The 17,894-nt window shown below is 36.1% G+C and overlaps 1 protein-coding gene across 1 annotated transcript; it reads left to right on the forward strand.

Moving 5' to 3' along the window:
* The first annotated feature begins 8,924 nt into the window (after nt 1-8,924).
* hdac12 (histone deacetylase 12) lies at nt 8,925-17,868 on the forward strand. Its single transcript, XM_073863359.1, has 8 exons — nt 8,925-9,016; nt 12,877-13,051; nt 13,998-14,040; nt 14,385-14,578; nt 15,341-15,483; nt 16,631-16,749; nt 16,843-16,985; nt 17,393-17,868. The coding sequence occupies exons 1-8, from the start codon at nt 8,925-8,927 to the stop codon at nt 17,414-17,416; spliced, it is 933 nt and encodes a 310-aa protein (XP_073719460.1). The 3' UTR covers nt 17,417-17,868.
* Nucleotides 17,869-17,894: the final 26 nt, after the last annotated feature.

Raw genomic sequence — 17,894 nt, forward strand, 5'->3', positions numbered from 1 at the left:
AGGCGCACGCAACTCACAGCTGTGCACACTTGCAGCTCGCTTTTTAAATTTACCCTACAATGAATTTTCATAAAAGCATGTAGCAGTTCACCACAGGAAATGACATTTGCTGATCAGCTGAGTCATATACTGTCCAACATTACCTATGTAAAAATAGGACTGCTGGGTTTATGAATGAATGGGTCCCCGTGAATCATAAATGAATGAGTGTTTGATCCCAGGAATACACATGCTAAAAAAATGCATAGCCTAAATCCACTATATCGGATCAAAGTGTCTTCAAAATGCATTCATGTAAAAGAATTTGCTCTAAAAATCATATTTAAAGTGCTTGCCCATGCAAGTGGTCACATTCTTCATTGTAAGACTATAGGATTTGTTTAGCAGTTTACTTCTACTTGGCGTGAAAAAATATTTTTATCAGAGACTTATGTGTTATTTGAGCAGATGTATATTGTGTCAGGTTATGACTGCACGCACTAGATGTGTTTACAAGGCTGAATTCTTGAGCCACTACATAAACCATTGGAAAAAAAATGTATCTGTTTAATCAATCAAACTATTCAAGGAACAGGAAACATTTCTTGCAGGTGTTTAGTTAAACTCGGATACACTGATAAAAACTCATATAATATCAATAACAGTAAACCAAAGGTCACTGTTTATACCTTTATGTGGACATTGTGAAAAACCCTTTTCTGTCACAGATGAAGAAGTGCAAGGTGACCTTCACGTCTTTGAAAGCTGTGTTATATAACCTACTGTAGGTGTTTACTGTTTTGACAGACAACGAAAGATATGAATATGAGGTGCAGTATGTGCCAGCTATAGTATTTATAATATTTAAAAAATATTATTGATGAAATCAACATTCCAAACCATTTCCATGAATACAAAATAGGTAGGGATGCATCGATAAATGTCTGTGCCGGCTCGATAATGATATATTTAGTTGCTTTGAATGACACCTAGCGATACCAATAGTTACTGATAGATACCAACAGTTTTGCTTTTTACTAATTGTTTCAAACAATTATGTCATGAAATCTTAGAAGTGCACATCATGCAAACTGCAATTCTGTTGTTAATGTGACTCAATTCAAAATAATCACACAGCATGAGTACAGATACGTTTCTCTGTCAGGATCAGTGTTGGGAAAAGTTGCTTTTAAAAGTAATGCATTACAATATTAAGTTACTCCCCAAAAAAGTAACTAATTGCGTTACTTAGGTACTTTTCATGGAAAGTAAAGCTTATGTTATTTTACTTTTGCGCTACTTGATCTCTTTCAGGCCTTCCAGGTGTCTTTTATGATCGCAAAATGTCAAGCTCTGGGCTGCCATCTCTGTTTCTGACTCAAACTATTCCCGCTCAGGCGCACAGAGTGCGTAATTCTACGTTTATATGTTCAGTTTAATTCAGTACATTATTTTATTTTTATATTAAATTAATTAAACTGAAAAGTAACTCGCATTACTTTTTAAAAAGTAACTCAAATATTAATGTGCACATTTATATAGTAATGCGTTATTTTACCCGTTACTTCAGAAAAGTAATATTATTACATAATGCGCGTTACTTGTAATGCGTTACCCCCAACACTGGTCAGGGTATAATCTGTATAGGATGCCCGCACATTGCCGCGGTTAAACAAATTTAAGAATCTGTAGCTAACATTGTATACATTAATTTTACACAGTAATGATAGCTTAGTGTATAATGGTTGATATGCTTTAGCTATGATTGTGAACTAGTTCATTTAGCTTTTTATCAAAAATAATCTACTTTAGAAGGACTCTGTTGTTATTGATTCTATGTGGAAGTCTACATTGTAAAAAAATATGCAGCATGTTAAAACAAGTTAAAGTTAAAACAACTTGGTTTTGCAAGTCAATTCAACCTACTATTTTAAAGAGCACCCATTTCATTTAAAAAGCAACATTATTTTGTGTATTTGGTATAATACAATGCGTGGTTTATGGTTCAAAAAACACATTATTTTCCACATAGCGTACATTTTTGTAGCTCCAGATTTCACTCTCTTCCTGAAACGCACGGATTTGAAAAGCTCTGTCCCCCTGATTGGCCAGCTAATCTGTACGTTGTGATTGGTCTAAATACCTCTGACGTCAGCTTGAAATGTGACGCTCCTTACCATGTTTGAAAGATTCGCTCACAATGCAATGCTAACAGGAGTTAACTTACAGGCTGTGAGACCAAGTGGGAGGAATTATGATAATGTCGGTCTTCACCAATCCCAGGAAGTAAACTGTTGCCTACAATCCGTGTGTTTGTTGTAGCCCAAGAATAGAGATTTACATAATGTTAACTATAACGATAACTATATTAGCGTCCACATTTTAACTTTACGCTAATTTGCTCACGCACGGGGTACTCGCGCAAAGCACTTGCCTTTAATGACATTAATTTTTATTGGATATTTCTTGTAATTAAAACTTTTGCAATTGTTTACATTTCACTGAATATGTAAATATGCTGTTCTTGTTGCGTTTACACAGCGGGTAACGTTAACCAGCAGATGTCCTCAACATTCTGCGTTTTGTATAAGTCTAAACAGTGAATCTAGTTTGTGTAATCTAAAAAGTTAATAAATTTTGCCGTAGTCAGTGTGGTAGGAAAAAAGCATTACGTAGTACAGAAACTGCATCAGTGCTGGATACCTGAGGTTATTTTATGTTATAGACCTCCGCATTGAGCTTTTCCATTGTTATTTGAAGTGCGGTTTATCGTTCATCAGGTGGGGAAAAATTGCTCAGAAAGTGATGCCAACAATATCGTTTAGTGCTGCCTCACGATTAGTCACGACTAATCGTTTGCAGAATAAAAGTTTTTGGTGTAAAATAATTATGTATAAATACACACACAGACACGCGTGTATATAATTAAGAAACATGTGCATGTGTATATACATGTTTATATTTATATATAATCTATATTATATATAAATATAAATATTTATTATATAAATATATTTTGTTTCTTAAAATTATACATGTATGTGTGTGTATTTATATAAACATAATTATTATACACAGTACACACACATATATTATGTAAACAAAAACTTTTATTCTGCAAACGATTAGTCGCGACTAATCGTGAGGCAGCACTAATATCGTTCGTTGTATCTCTATTTTTATAGTTATGGTGTGAACATCCGCTTTTGTCTTTAATATGAAACAATTTTCAAAACTACATTTTTAATAGTTATAGTTATCGTTATAATGTGAACGACCCTTAACACACCAAAGGAAATGTAAAAATGTACAATCGGACAATAGGTGCTCTTTAAACTTTGGCTTGTAATAAGTTGACATAACAAAAAACAAGTTAAAATTGTTTAACTTAATTTGTCAGGTTAAAGTAACATAAAAATATATGTTGGTTTGACATTTATGTTGTTACTGCTGAAACCATCCATTCAATCTATATTTGATTGGCAGGATATAATCTGCCTTGATCATTGGCTATTTATTATACAATCGGCCGATAGAGGAAAAAATGCTTTTATTAACCGATACCGATTATAAGCTGATATATTGGTGCATTCCTAAAAAGAAGCTTTTTAGAAAAATCTAAAAAATGAAATGTTTTTAGACATTTAAGAGGTTAACAGTGAACGGTATGACATTTTCCCTGTGACTTTCTCACAAACCATGTCATTTCAGTTTCATCTGGAAATTGTTTGGGTAAAAAAATAACATTTAAACTGTAATAGATTTTGAAAATAACAGAAAGCTATATCCACGCTAAAACCAGCACAAACGCACAGCTGGTCTCACTGTGCCCGAGAGGCTGTAGAAAAGCCTGCTGGGTGATGTATTGAAATTCAGCATGTGTGAGACTGAGGCGGGTCTGCCAGGCGATGAGTGCCAGGAGAGCAGTTGTACGACCGGCACCTGCTTGTTTTATTGTCACTTCTACACAACCGGCCCAGCTCGACCAAACCAACTGAACCAGACAGCTGCCATTCTCTCTCATGTGTATCACAAGATTCACTCCTCATGAAATAAGGTGTTAGCTGAGAATAAAATGAGATAAAAGCAATTTGTTACAAACAAGTCGATTGTATCGCGCTGGGTTTCTTCATGTGGCGAGAGGATATAGTCGCATTTTCTGTGTTTATGTAATTGGAGTGTTTGGAGGTGAATGCGGTCACCGAGTGTTTTCATTTTTCCGTTTTAATGAGAGAAGCAATTTCAGCACCTGCGACCACAAGTGAGCTTTCAACACATACAGATTTTATCGGGTACGAGACAAACACACACACACCTTTTTTTTGGCCGTACCCCTCACACTTATTAACTAACAGTCTGCCTTAGTGAATCACAGAAACACAATTTGGCACACTGTACATTCCCACCGGTTATAGCATGCATACGCACAAGTTACAATTAATTATAAAACTGTACTAAGTGCTGTGTGTTAACATGAACAATAAAAATCAAAATTTAATTGAAATTCAAATATATTCATGTTTTGTCTCAAAGTGTTAAATTCCAAATATATTTACTGCAACATGCTCAGATTTGGCACATACCACGTGTTCATTATCAGTTTACGAATGTCGATTCTAAACATCAAAATATGCACTGAAACACTTCTTCCCTTAAATGTATTATAGTCACTATAATAATATGATATACAGTACCTTCGCTCATTTAAATTATAGTTTGGTTTAGTTATAAATCTGTTATAAATTCTGTTTGAATTGTTATGTCAGAACTATAGGACCACCCTATATATATACAGTATAAGGGAGTACACGCAGGACCTCGGGCACACGGTCGAAGCACATCAAGTGAATGCTGAGGGGACAGACATTAATCTTATAGTCCCTGCAGCGGCTAAAGAGAAATGATGGTCAAATGTGAGAGTACTTTATGTTTTTTTTCCACTGTGTTTTGGGAGCAAGGATGTAATGTTGATATCTCTCAGAACTCTACAGAATACTAAGAGAGGAAGGTCAGACTCAACCATTTACCCTATTACAGCCTGAAATGAAATACAAGTGCAATGAAAGCAAAAACCTACAGCAAGAGCCCTCTTGTGCACAGTAATGTATATATTATGCATTAAGAACCATTTAGATATATATGAAAATATTAAGATCTAAAGACAGATGGGTCACACAAGTAAAGATAAACACACTGTATCTCATAACTATACCTCGTGCTTCTGTATACGCTGGGTTTCCATCACCCTGATTTTATGCACATTTTGAAGTATCGCATAAGTAACGACTGATGGAAATGCCAAATTTTGAATAAAAATCCCTTAATTCGCAGAAAAGGTTTTTATGCTGACTTAAAAGAACAGTATGTAGGATTGTGGCCAAAACTGGTATTGCAATCACAAAACTTGTGGCTAAAACTGGTACTGCAATCACACAACTGTGGCCCGTTCTTCGTACGTCGCTAACTCAGTTAGTTGGATTTGATTGCTGACGATTTGGCATGATCTTGGATCGTTTGGTTCTTCGAAGCTCATCCTAGACTTGCGGTCATAGCAACAGGTCCGTAAGCTCAAACCTGCTCGGGAGCAGGCTTATTTCATGTAAATAAGATTAGTTATACCTTTTTAAGCGGATATGATACGGAAAGTCTGACGCAGTTGTGTATTCTCCATTATACGAGCGCAATCTGCGTAAGATGCATGATGAAGAGCTTTTCAAATTCAACACGTAATAAAAAAGTATAGATTAAATCTTTTAGCGATGTTATTCAAAAAATATATAATATTACAAATATATATTTTTTCTGCACTTGTGCGACTTGTTTTTGTTTAACAGATTTGATTATTATTCTTAATCGAATGACAAGACAAACATGCTGGTCACATTCATTTTAAATTTGTTGACATTTTCCTTAATAAAAACAGCAATCAATCATACACAGCAGTAGCCTTATAGATGTTATGTACATTAAGGAATATTTGGTGTGAAATAAGTTTTCTTTGAATAAACTTATCTACGATTTAAGTTTTGTCTTTAGATTGTCAAGAAGGCTTACGATGTCATGCATGAAAGGGTTTTCGTTTAGTAATTTGTATCTATTCTATCTTTAAAACTCTGTCTACAAAGATGTCTCCCTGTCCCTCTCCTGTGACAAAAATGCCAATAATCAAATATGGGGTTTTTTGCACATATTTTCACATATCTTTATCTTCTTTACTACACGTTTCTGTGCAGACTCAGCAGATGCAGGAGTTTCAGTTAATGTGGACTACTGCTGATATTGTTGTAGAAATCAGTTATATAAGAATAATGCAATTAAAGTAAACTTATTTAACCACTTGCATATAGTTTCTCTAAAGGACTGTCGTCTGAGAGGATTTCTTTACTGTGACTCGTGTGCATTGCTCTAAAACAGCTGCACTTTATAATCTTTTGATGTAGAATAACATTTACATTCCCTTACAGCACATCATACTTAATTTATGCTAAAAATGTTGGTGTATTATCTACAACTGCACAAAAGAGAGGATCTACAATTCAAATTTTATTTATCAGCAATTAAATTGTTGCATTGGCTGTGGATTTAACTATATAAAAAACTATATTATAGAAAGAGCATCTGCTCCAGAGATGATCTGTACAATCAGTCAGTTTAGAGACATCACTCCTGTTAGCACATTACATGAAGATGCAGGACTACCACCTGTGTTTTTTTATTCTGCTTTTTAAGTTGCTGTTACAAACAGACAAAATAGCATTTAACTGTTTTTAAAAGAGACTTAAAGTACTTTAATAAGGAGCATCGAAGTTTAATTACAATCATTAATTTCAAGCATATAAAGATATCAAGAATATATTTTTACAGAATATTTTACATTATGTAGGGTGATTTTATGTAAAAAAAAGTAGCTGTAACTGGGTTTACAAATTCAGCTTTATAAAAAGTTCACAATCATCAATAGCTCGCGCACTGCAGGGGTTAAAAATGGGCGTGTTCTTGGCCATTGTAACACCGAACACTAAAAATAGCATTTTTTATCTGTCCCTGCTCTCTATCTTTATATTTTACCTGTAAATATAAAGCAAACAATTCTTTAGATATCTTTATTTTTTGCATTTTTGTATGGGTATATCCCATCTTTGCTTTAAATATATTTTACCATTGAAAAAGTCATAATATTTTAGATAGAATGCACATTTTAGCCATGAGACCAGGTTGCATTTTAGTCATGTCCCCAGGATTTCACTCAGTCCTGTTACCCAACATGTTCCCCCCTCTAATAATTTAGGAATATCCCACAAGTCACATTTTCAAGAGGAAGTGACATCATATGGATCTTCTGAAGGTCATATGAAGATCAAAAGTCACTTTTCTCATTTTCTTTTCTATTAAGAACCCATGTTAATAAATAAACTAGTTACCTGAGATAGACTCATTTTTAAAAGTAAAACGTGTGTTATTAAATTTAGTGTTTAGTGTTAATTTAGTTAAATTTTTTATTTTAAAGCTGTTTGAATACTCAACAGCAGACAGTTAAAGGAATAGTCTACTCATTTTCAATATTAAAATATGTTATTACCTTAACTAAGAATAGTTGATACATCCCTCTATCATCTTAGTGCGTGCACATAAGCGCTGGAGCGCGCTGCTACACTTCGATAGCATTAAGCTTAGCCTCATTCATTCAATGGTACCACTCAGAGATAAAGTTTGAAGTGACCAAACACATCAACGTTTTTCCTATTTAAGACGAGTAGTTATACCAAAAAGTTTGGTGGTACAAAATAAAACGTAGCGCTTTTCTAAGCGGATTTAAAAGAGGAACTATATTGTATTGGGTAATAGCACTTTTGGGAGCACTTCGACTCGGCGCAGCAACACTCTCCCTCTCCCATTATGAGAGGGAGATGGGGAGCGGATTTTTCAGGCGAGTCAAAGCACTCCCAAAAGTGCTATTACGCCATAAAATATAGTTCCTCTTTTGGATCCGCTTGGAAAGGCGCTACGTTTTGTTTTGTGCCACCAAACTTTTTCGTATAACTACTCGTCTTAAATAGAAAAACGTTGATGTGTTTGGTCGCTTCTGGCTTTGTCTCTGGGTGGTGCCGTTGAATGAATGGGGCTAAGCTAAATGCTATCGAGGTGTGGCGGCGCGCTCCAGCGCTTGCGTGCGCGCACACAGATGACAGAGGGATGTATCAACTCTTCTTAGTTAAGGTAATAACATATTTTAATATTGAAAATGAGTAGACTATTCCTTTAAATCTTGGTCACGTGTCAAAACATAAAAGATTTCAAAAACAAAGTACATCCATGATACGTGCAGTGGGCGGTCATTCCAGAGCACGCTTTGAGCAAACAGGGCAACGTTTTAACATGTAGCTAATACATACCAACTTAGATGTGCTGGAGGGATTGAAATGTGACAGCCCATCCACAACACATCTATGGAGACTTTGACTTAAGGACCTAATGTACTTCAAAGGTAATTTGTCATTTTGCGGACACCTTCTTCCACCAGCAGGAAAAGAACAGGAAAAGATGACGCCACAGCTTAAGCATTTTCCCCAAGGGTGCGATGCTGAAAGGTGACCGTCGTAACTCACCAGCTCATGCATCACACTTCCTTTAAACCTACAACGTTTGGGTTACCAGGTCAGATCTTTATAAACACGAAGCTTTCACAATTCATTCATACGTTTGCCGAACTGAAAGCTGTTACGTAATACCTGAGCCGCAGTAACCATCATAGTCACTGCTCACCATTTCATCCACCACTAAATACAGATATGCAGCCACAGATACAGTTTTTTTCACTGGCTAAGGCAAATTATTACATTCTGCCGTGCCTGCAAATGTTTACTTTTTTCATAATATAATTTTTTTTTAAATAGTACCGGAGTACAGGAATCATACAAATAAACTTAAATCAACATATCGACATAATGCATTTCTTTAATGAACCTGGTTTTCTCCAGACAAACAGCTGCTTTCATGTGTCGCTGCTGAAGGGCTATGCACTTGAGGGAGCTTTTATGTAAGTGTATAGAGCTTTCACCAGCCTGCTCCAACAGATGCACAACACAGACGGGCTGTATGATATAATACCAGAGGTATCTGAAGAATGGAGCTCGGATTTAAATCAACAGCCTCAGGCAAGGCACAGAAACAACTTGGGCATCTTCTGTAAACAGTAAGCCCCCACTCCCGAAAGGAAGCAGAAATAAATGCCGAGATAACATCGAAGATTGTCTTTAATCTGAAAATGATGCGCATTCATGGTTGTAAATACAAATATTTCAGATATTATGGGTATTATAAAGGCATTATGTGTCTTCTGTATGTATTCGAGACATGTCCCTGGGAGTGTCATATCTGACTGGGTCTGTTTATACCTGGTCACCTGATGACAAGTGGATGAGAGACCTGGTGTTTTAATCCGTCTCTTTGTCCACTTTCGACCGCTTCTGTCCTGATTACTGAGGGGGTGGTCTGTGGGCGAGTCCCTCTGTTTTCGTTTAAACACGAGCAGGAAAAATGACGGGTTATGCGAACTAGAGCCCGACCGATATATCGGCATGCCGATATTATGCATTTTCCAAACTATCGGTATCGGCATTTAGAACGGCCGATAAATGAATATATTAAAAAAAAAACGGAAACGAAACACCCTTCAACCATGTCATGAGTGTTGCCGTTGTATAGTTTGTCCACCAGAGGGCACTCTACAATCTCCCTGTTGGCAACACTCGTGTATAACGCGTCACACATCCTGCAACCTACTGATCCAGCCAAAGTCGGGCAGAGAGAACAACGGTTAAGTGAGTTCATGGTGAGTTGGTCACAAGTTATTTTATTTTATTATTTTAGTTAAAACTCATAAATTACTACAAATTTCTGAAATGAAAAAAAAAATATTGACCGATATGTCGGAATATCAGCTTTTAAAACCAACAAACATTTGTATCTGTATCGGCCTTCAAAATCCTTTATCGGTGGGGCTCTAATGCGAACTAATATTATGTCAGAGTCCTCTGCTTGTGTTGTTGGTAGGCAATGTAACTAAACATGCTGCATTACATTTTGTACATGTACATAAGCAACCTTTCTCTGATATTTCAGAGCAACTGATGAAATAAGCTCAAGCAACTTTCAAACGCTGGCAAAATGAAACAAACTGAAAGAAGCTGCTTGAGTTTGATCAATAAAAGCCTAAAGATGACACTTAAAGGTGCAGTGTGTAATTTTTAGAAGGATCTCTTGACAGAAATGCAAAATAATATACAAAACTATATTATCAGGACTTTTCATAATGAACCGTTATGTGTTTATTACCTTAGAATGAGACGTTTTTATCTACATACACCGAGGTCCCCCTTTTGTGCCGCCATGTTTTTACAGAAGCTCTTAACGGACAAACTTTTTTACTAAGTTGTCTCTGGCGATGACATGTTTGTCCGGGGGTGGTTACCGTAGCTTCTCTATGCGTTTCAAACGCAAGAGGTGAGCAGTGGACTGAACTTTTGATTGCAATTCGCAACCTCACCACTAGATGCCGCTAAAATTTACACACTGCACCTTTAACACTGTGGGTTCAGCTAGAAGTCATGTACGATGTCAAAATATTGTGCTCGGTACATCACATTAGATCGATAGGCAGAGAGTAGGTAGTCTTTTGGGACGGCTAAAAACACATTTGACCACGTGCGCGTTTACACCACAAAATCAATCCGATTCCAATGCGTTTTCGACTACCTCTGAATCTGGTCGAAAGTGGACGAGCTCAAAACGTTTCAAGCCCCGTTTACACCTGTCTTTAGCGTCGTGCACTTGTGATATGATTGACCAAAATGCATCTTAATACCAGGCCTCTAAAACACACAAGGTTAGAGATGCTCTGAACAAGTGGTTGACTATCCAAAATTCGAATATTCTCTTCCTCAGATGAACGGTATGCAGCTTTTTCCCCTTTTGTTAACGTCATGCCAGCTTCTATGGATTTGTTTATGGAAAAAGCCAGGTTTGATATGCAAAATGAAACTTAACAAGATGTTTGGTTAAAAACTAGGGGTACACCGATACCACTTTTTTCTTTACTGATCCGAATTCGATATCTGAATTCTGAGTATCGACCGATAGCGATTCAATACTGGTATTTTTTATCAATTTAAAAGCACACATACACACATGGGAATGAGATCCCTAAGGATGCATTCAGGACTCAGGAGTATCGGTTTATCTTCTTGATAAAATAGAGGATTTGACAAATAGAAATCAATGAACCAAAGCTAATGGTAAACCTGAGGTATTAACTAACAATGAGCTGACTTGAAAGTAATGGTCCCTTTGATAAATTACACCAGTGGATGCAGTGCTTAACCCTGCAAACTAAAAAAACCCGCTGTCATCTGTTTGGCTTACAGTAAATCCTATGTCGTTTTAATGATTCACCAGCAAGTTGAAAGCACATGAAATAGCTCATAGACACAAAAGAAAATAGTTTTTACCAAAATGGAAAAGCTCTTTTTGAGAAATTACGATGATTAGATATATTCATATATTATTAATAATATAAACAACAGAATGATTTTATGTTTAAAAGATGTGGTTTGTCAGGTTAAATGTAAAGCTAAGGTTAACTTTAATGAAATGCATCGGTATAAAATCTGTACACAATTTTACTAATCCATATTCAATCATAAACATATGATATTTCCAAGATGTAAATCCAACAGGTGTTGTTAACATTACCTACCTGTCAGGATTATCAAGTTGCGCGCTATTATTGACTGCGCATGCGCAGTGTGTTTTGCCATGTTACAACGTCATTTCTTGTGCCATGGCCATAAAATCAGCATAAAATGCTCAAACGGTATTACAACTAAAATGATATATGATTATCAACAATTTAAACATTGTTATATAATTAGATTGTAATTATTGTGATTTTGTACGTTTTCCTAGTAAAAATATTATTCATTATTATCAACGATCCCAGCTAACACACGACTAATTATCAACATTTTTATCATAATTTGGCGGCTATAACCAATATCACATCAGTTTAACTGGCGTATCGCATAAAACGTAAATATTATAAACCGTAAAACGTAATAAATAAAACGTATGATAAAAACGTAAATTTATATATGTATATTTACATTAGAATTCGTGGAGAACTCGTATGTATATTGCACCGGTATGTCTTAAATTGTACATGTTAAAAGTACAAAATCAGTACACCTAAAAGTTATAAGGAAAATAAAGCAATACAAAAATACTTTATACTTAAGTTATAGTTATTTTAATTTATTCTAGTCATACAAATCGTACTTTTATTGCAAAAGAACAAACATGTAAAGGGAAAACATGTGATAAGGTGTACATTGAGAGTGAGTATGCAGTGAGTTTGCACTGATGTCTTTGTGTGATCAGCACACACTCCTCAACAGACGGTGGCAGTAGCACACTTCGATTAAAACAGGTCAAAACCCCAAACAAACCCTGCTGCAGACTCACGAGCTTATACAGTAACAGTAGTGCAAAATTCAGGGCTGCTGGTTGTGAAAATTGGTTGTATTCTTGCATTTATTCTGAATAATCTTTAATAAGATACAAAAGTGTGTTTTAAATCATGTTATTCACGAGCTATATATGCTAGCTGCAATTTTTTTAGGGCAAATGTCATGTTTTCATGACTGCACGCGCGTAAGCAAGCTATTTGTTGTACTGTAAAATGTTAAAATTTTTCAATTATCATCTGGCAAATTTGAGGAAATATTCTGCATAAGACACAGAGGAGGCTTTTCAACGCTGAACATGTAATAATTCCTGAATATTAGCACATTAAAGCCCCAAGAGGGTAAAACTAGTTCAGACAGGACATTTTACTTACAGTCGTGTGAACTCTTCTCACTTTTTGCAGACTTGCCTTGAATCGAAAGCCCTTCCGATAGTTGATCATGTTAATAAGTACATATGTGGTCCTACAGAAGATCACAGATTCCCTATGGGAAAGTTCTCCGGAGTCCTGAAGTGTCTGCTTGGGGATCAAGTCATAACAGATAAGCAGGTTGGGCTTCAGAGAATCTGACACTTGTATTAAAGGGGACATTTCACAAGACTTTTTAAAGATGTAAAATAAATCTAAGGTATGTGAAGTTTTAGCTCAAAAAAACATAGAGATAATTTATTATAGGTGTAAGCAAAAATGTGCAAATTTGGGTGTGTCCTTTAAAATGCAAATGAGCTGATCTCTGCAGTAAATGGCTGTGTCATTGTTGGATAGTGCAGATTAAGGGGCGGTATTATCCCCTTCTGACATCACAAGGGGAGCCAAATTTCAATGACCTATTTTTTCACATACTTGCAGAGAAGTTATTAGGTTGATCTTTTTCACATTTTCTAGGTTGATAGAAGCACTGGGGACCCAATTATAGCACTTAAACATGAAAAAATTTCAAATTTTCATGATATGTCCCCATTAGATTTTATCTACTTTATAGTTAAAGGAACAGTATGTAAGAAATTTATATCAATTAATCATAAAATGGCCCTGATATGTCATTAGACATTAAGAAATCATGTTCATTTCAAATACTTTCAAATATTACTCACAACAGTGGTCCGGCCAGGATATTGACATTTAAAAAGTGGAGTTGCAGCCCTCAACTGATGTTTATGTTGTCATGTTGTGTATTGGCCACCAGTTGTGTGATTGCAGTACCAGTTTTAGCCACAAGTTTTGTGATTGCAGTACCAGTTTTGGCCACAATCCTACATACTGTTCCTTTAATTAATAGTGTGTTTTCAGGACCGTGAAGAAATTTTGACTTAAATACATGCTAAGTAAACACCCCAACCTCAAATTCAGACATACGAATATTCGTATACAAAAAATCTTATTATCATTACCATAAAACATTAATGAATAGCATTCTGTATGGAGATTTTTTAATAAACCAGCAAAAAATGTCATTCCATTGTGATAATTTTTTCGTAATTTCGTAATCAAATAGCACAAAGAACTCCCTCATCTCTGCCCCGCCTTACTCTCAGCTGGTACAGTATCTATCCAGTTAAAGAGGGGAAGGATTCTGGGTTCGGGCGAAACTTCCTAACTCTGAGCCCGCTCCTTGGACAGCACGTCAAATATGGAAATATACTTTATTATCATATCTGATTACATGCTAATGCACACTTGTGAATTTATTCCACTTGTGAATTTTCATTTGCATTACAATAGGCTACAAATAATAGGGGGTAGCGCATATACAGTACCTGTTAAGTGGTTTAATCTATTCTGGTATTGGACAAAAGCCCATTACCAACAGCATGCACAGCTATGGGATGTTTGCAAAATATTTGCAAAACACAACATTGTTATACTCTTTCATGTGGTCCAGGTGGTACTGTGCTGGCAGGTGATATAGCCCTGCAGAGAGGACTAGCATGTAGTACAGCCGGAGGAACTCATCACGCTTTTCCCGGCTACGGCTCAGGTTTCTGTCTGCTTAATGACCTAGCTGTGGCCGCCAAACACATGAAGAAGGAGTCCAACACCAGGAAGATTCTCATTGTGGATATGGATGTACATCAGGTACAGGGCTATCATTTTTACTACTAAAAACTTTTTTACTGTACTGATTTTGAAATGTGGTAATAAATGAATTAAGTGGGTATGTGTATCCAGTGTGAACATGGTTTCACAAAGTATGATGTTCCTGGATCAACATTTTTGCATCCTTTCTATCAAGCAGTGAGATGGATTAGGTACAGGGTCAATGGCTTTGGTACTTTTATGTCATTCCTTTCAACCTCTATATATTTTTTTGATTGCTTTGGGGTTAATTATAGGTAGGGTTTAAGTGAAGACTAGGTTTTCCAGGAACAACAAATGATCCAGGAACGATTCTTACTGTGCAAAAATCACCTACACCGCATGCGACTACAAAAAAAAAAAAAACGTTTAAAATGAAAACTCATACGGTCATCCTAATATTGCCTCAAACTCTTTTTGAGTTATCCAAATGGCAAAGATGCTCTGTCGCCTGGTTTCAAAGACAAGGCTTAAGGCTAGTCCTAGACTAAGACACATGTTTGAGCTGTTTCAAATGAAAATTACTTGCACTGACAGATCTTAAAATACACCATTGATTTGAAACCAGGCCTTTATCTGTTCATATTACAACAGCATTTAAACCCCAGTCCATTGCATGCAAGATGAACCAATACATTTAAAATTTGTAGCATAATTTAAAGGATCTAGTCAAGTATTTTTTAGTTTAAAACAGGTTGCTTTCTCTGTTGTGTTGTTGAGATGCTGAATAATAGAGAATGTTTACCTGCCTCTTTCCACTAGGGTGACGGCACAGCATTGATTTTCAAGGAGAAGCCAGATGTTTTCACCTTCTCAGTGCATTGTGGGAAAAACTTTCCATTCAAAAAGCAGCAGAGTGACCTGGATATCAATGTGGAAGATGGTATCGAAGGAAAAAAATCCAGATAATTTACTCACCACCATGTCATCCAAACTGTTGATGTCTTTCTTTGTTTAGTCCAGAAGAAATTATGTTTTTTGAGGAAAACATTAGGATTTAGCTCATTTTAATGGACTTTAATGGACCCCAACACGTAACAGTTTTAATGCAGTTTCAAATTGCAGTTTCAAAGGACTCTAAACGATCTCAAAATAGGCATAAGGGTCTTATCTAGTGTAACGAGTGTCATTTTTGACAAGAAAAATAAAAATGCACTTTTAATCCACAACTTCTCTTCTTCCTCCGGCTGTGTGACGAGCCAGCGCGACCTCACATAATTGCGTAATGACGTTGAAAGGTCAGGTGTTACATATGAAACGCACATTTGCGGACCATTGTAAACAATAAACTGACACAAAGACATTAATTAGTATCATTCCACATACAACAACGTCGGAACGGTCCTCTTTCTCCCCACTTGTAAACAGTGGGGCGTAGTTTCGCATACGTCATCTGTGACCTCTTCACGTGATGACGTATTACGTGGTCGCGCGGGCGCGCCACACGACCGGAGGAAGACGAGAAGCCGTGGTCCAAAAGTGCATATTTCTTATTTTTCTTGCCAAAAATGACCATCGTTTCGCTAGATAAGACCCTTATGCCTCGTTGGAGATCGTTTAGGGTCCTTTGAAACTGCAATTTTAACTGCATTAAAACTGTTACGTGTTGGGGTCCATTAAAATGAGAAAAATCCTGCAATGTTTTCCTCAAAAAACATAATTTCTTCTCGACTGAACATTTTGGATGACATGGTGGTGAGTAAATTATCCCATAAATTAAAATTCTGTCTTTATTTACTCACCCTCAGGTTGTTACAATCCTGTATAAATTACTTTGTTTGCTAAACACAAATTAAAGAATGTTTGTAACTATACAGATCAGAGGCACCATTCACATCCATAGTATTATATTTTGTACTACTATGGAAGTCAAAGGTGCTTCTGATCTGCATTGTTATAGTCATTCTCAAATATCTTCCTTTGTGTTATTAGAACGAAGTAATTTATACAAGCTTGGAATAACTTGAGGGTGTGTAAATGATGACAGAATTGTCATTTTTCAACTATCCCTTTAAAGGATTATACCCTGACCATCTATCAAAATCACTGTACAGTACAAGAACACCTCCCTTGGTTAATGGACATGTTTCACCCAGATCTGGTGCTGTATGATGCCGGAGTGGATCCACACTGGGAGGATGAACTTGGAAGACTTCGCCTCACAGATGAAGGTAAACCACATATCATTCCCATCACCAGTATACTGTGTGTGTGATCATAATCAGAGTATAGGTATATTCAATTAAATCTATGCACACTTATAGGACTTTACCAGAGGGATCTTTACGTACTTCAGACAGTCATTAAAAAGGGCATTCCTGTAGCCACAGTTATCGGAGGAGGCTATTCCAGGAATATTGATCGCTTGGCACGGAGGCATTCAATAATTCACAGGGCTGCATTCAAGGTGAGGTGGATGTAAAGATGGAGAAATGTTTTTTTTTTGTTTATTTAGTGTTATTATCATTAGCATTCTATTTGTATACATTAAGTGTATTGTCAAAATAGTAATAAAGAAAAAAATATTTTTTAAAAAATATGGTCGGGACGGCACATGATGCTGTGCTGTACGGTGTGTTGACATTATTATGAAGCAGTGTGTGTTATAAAACATACATTTACATTGTTTTGGCAAAAGCTTTTATCCAAAGCACCTTATAGTGCATTACAAAGTATACATTTTATCATTATGTGTGTTCCCTTGGATCAAGCCTACGACCTTTTTTCACTTTTATCACCTGAATGTAAACAGCAGTATTGAACCGTCAGGGCTTTTGTGTGCTCATAATGATCCACGATGAATTCTTCTGTTAGGTTTGGAGAGAAGATGGATTGTAACCCCATGATGGAAAGTACAGCAAACAGTGAAGATCTCGGAGCGCTGAGGGATTGTTTATTAACTTACTGCAAATACAATAATCATTGCCAAGGCAGTAGATTTTGTGAGTAACATTTTATATTATAACAAGCTGTCTTTTTTTATAAATTATACTTTTATATGATTAACCCCCAGTTTTACAGACGAGGCTTAAAGTTAGTCCTAGACTAAGACACATGTTTGAGCTGTCTCAATTGAAAATAACTTGCACTAACAGATCTTAAAGGGATAGTGCACCCAAAAATGAAAATTCTGTCATTATTTACTCAACCTCATGTTGTTACAAACCCGCAAAAATGTCTTTGTTCTGATAAACACAAAGGAAGATATTTTGAGAAATGTTTGTAACCAATTGATTTGCATATTAGGAAAAAATAATACTATGCCATTGATTTGTCTCAAGATACACACCAATAACATCTTTTACAAAAGATGTTT

This window comes from Misgurnus anguillicaudatus, chromosome 24, assembly GCF_027580225.2.
Source record: "Misgurnus anguillicaudatus chromosome 24, ASM2758022v2, whole genome shotgun sequence".
NCBI classification, from domain to species: Eukaryota; Metazoa; Chordata; class Actinopteri; order Cypriniformes; family Cobitidae; genus Misgurnus; species Misgurnus anguillicaudatus.

Coding starts and splice junctions, on each gene's coding strand:
- hdac12 (XM_073863359.1), top strand. CDS start 8,925: ATGCATTTCTTTAATGAACCTGGTTTTCTCCAGACAAACAGCTGCTTT. Junction 13,052..13,997: donor AAGTCATAACAGATAAGCAG/GTTGGGCTTCAG, acceptor GTAATCAAATAG/CACAAAGAACTCCCTCATCT. Junction 16,750..16,842: donor ACTTCGCCTCACAGATGAAG/GTAAACCACATA, acceptor GCACACTTATAG/GACTTTACCAGAGGGATCTT.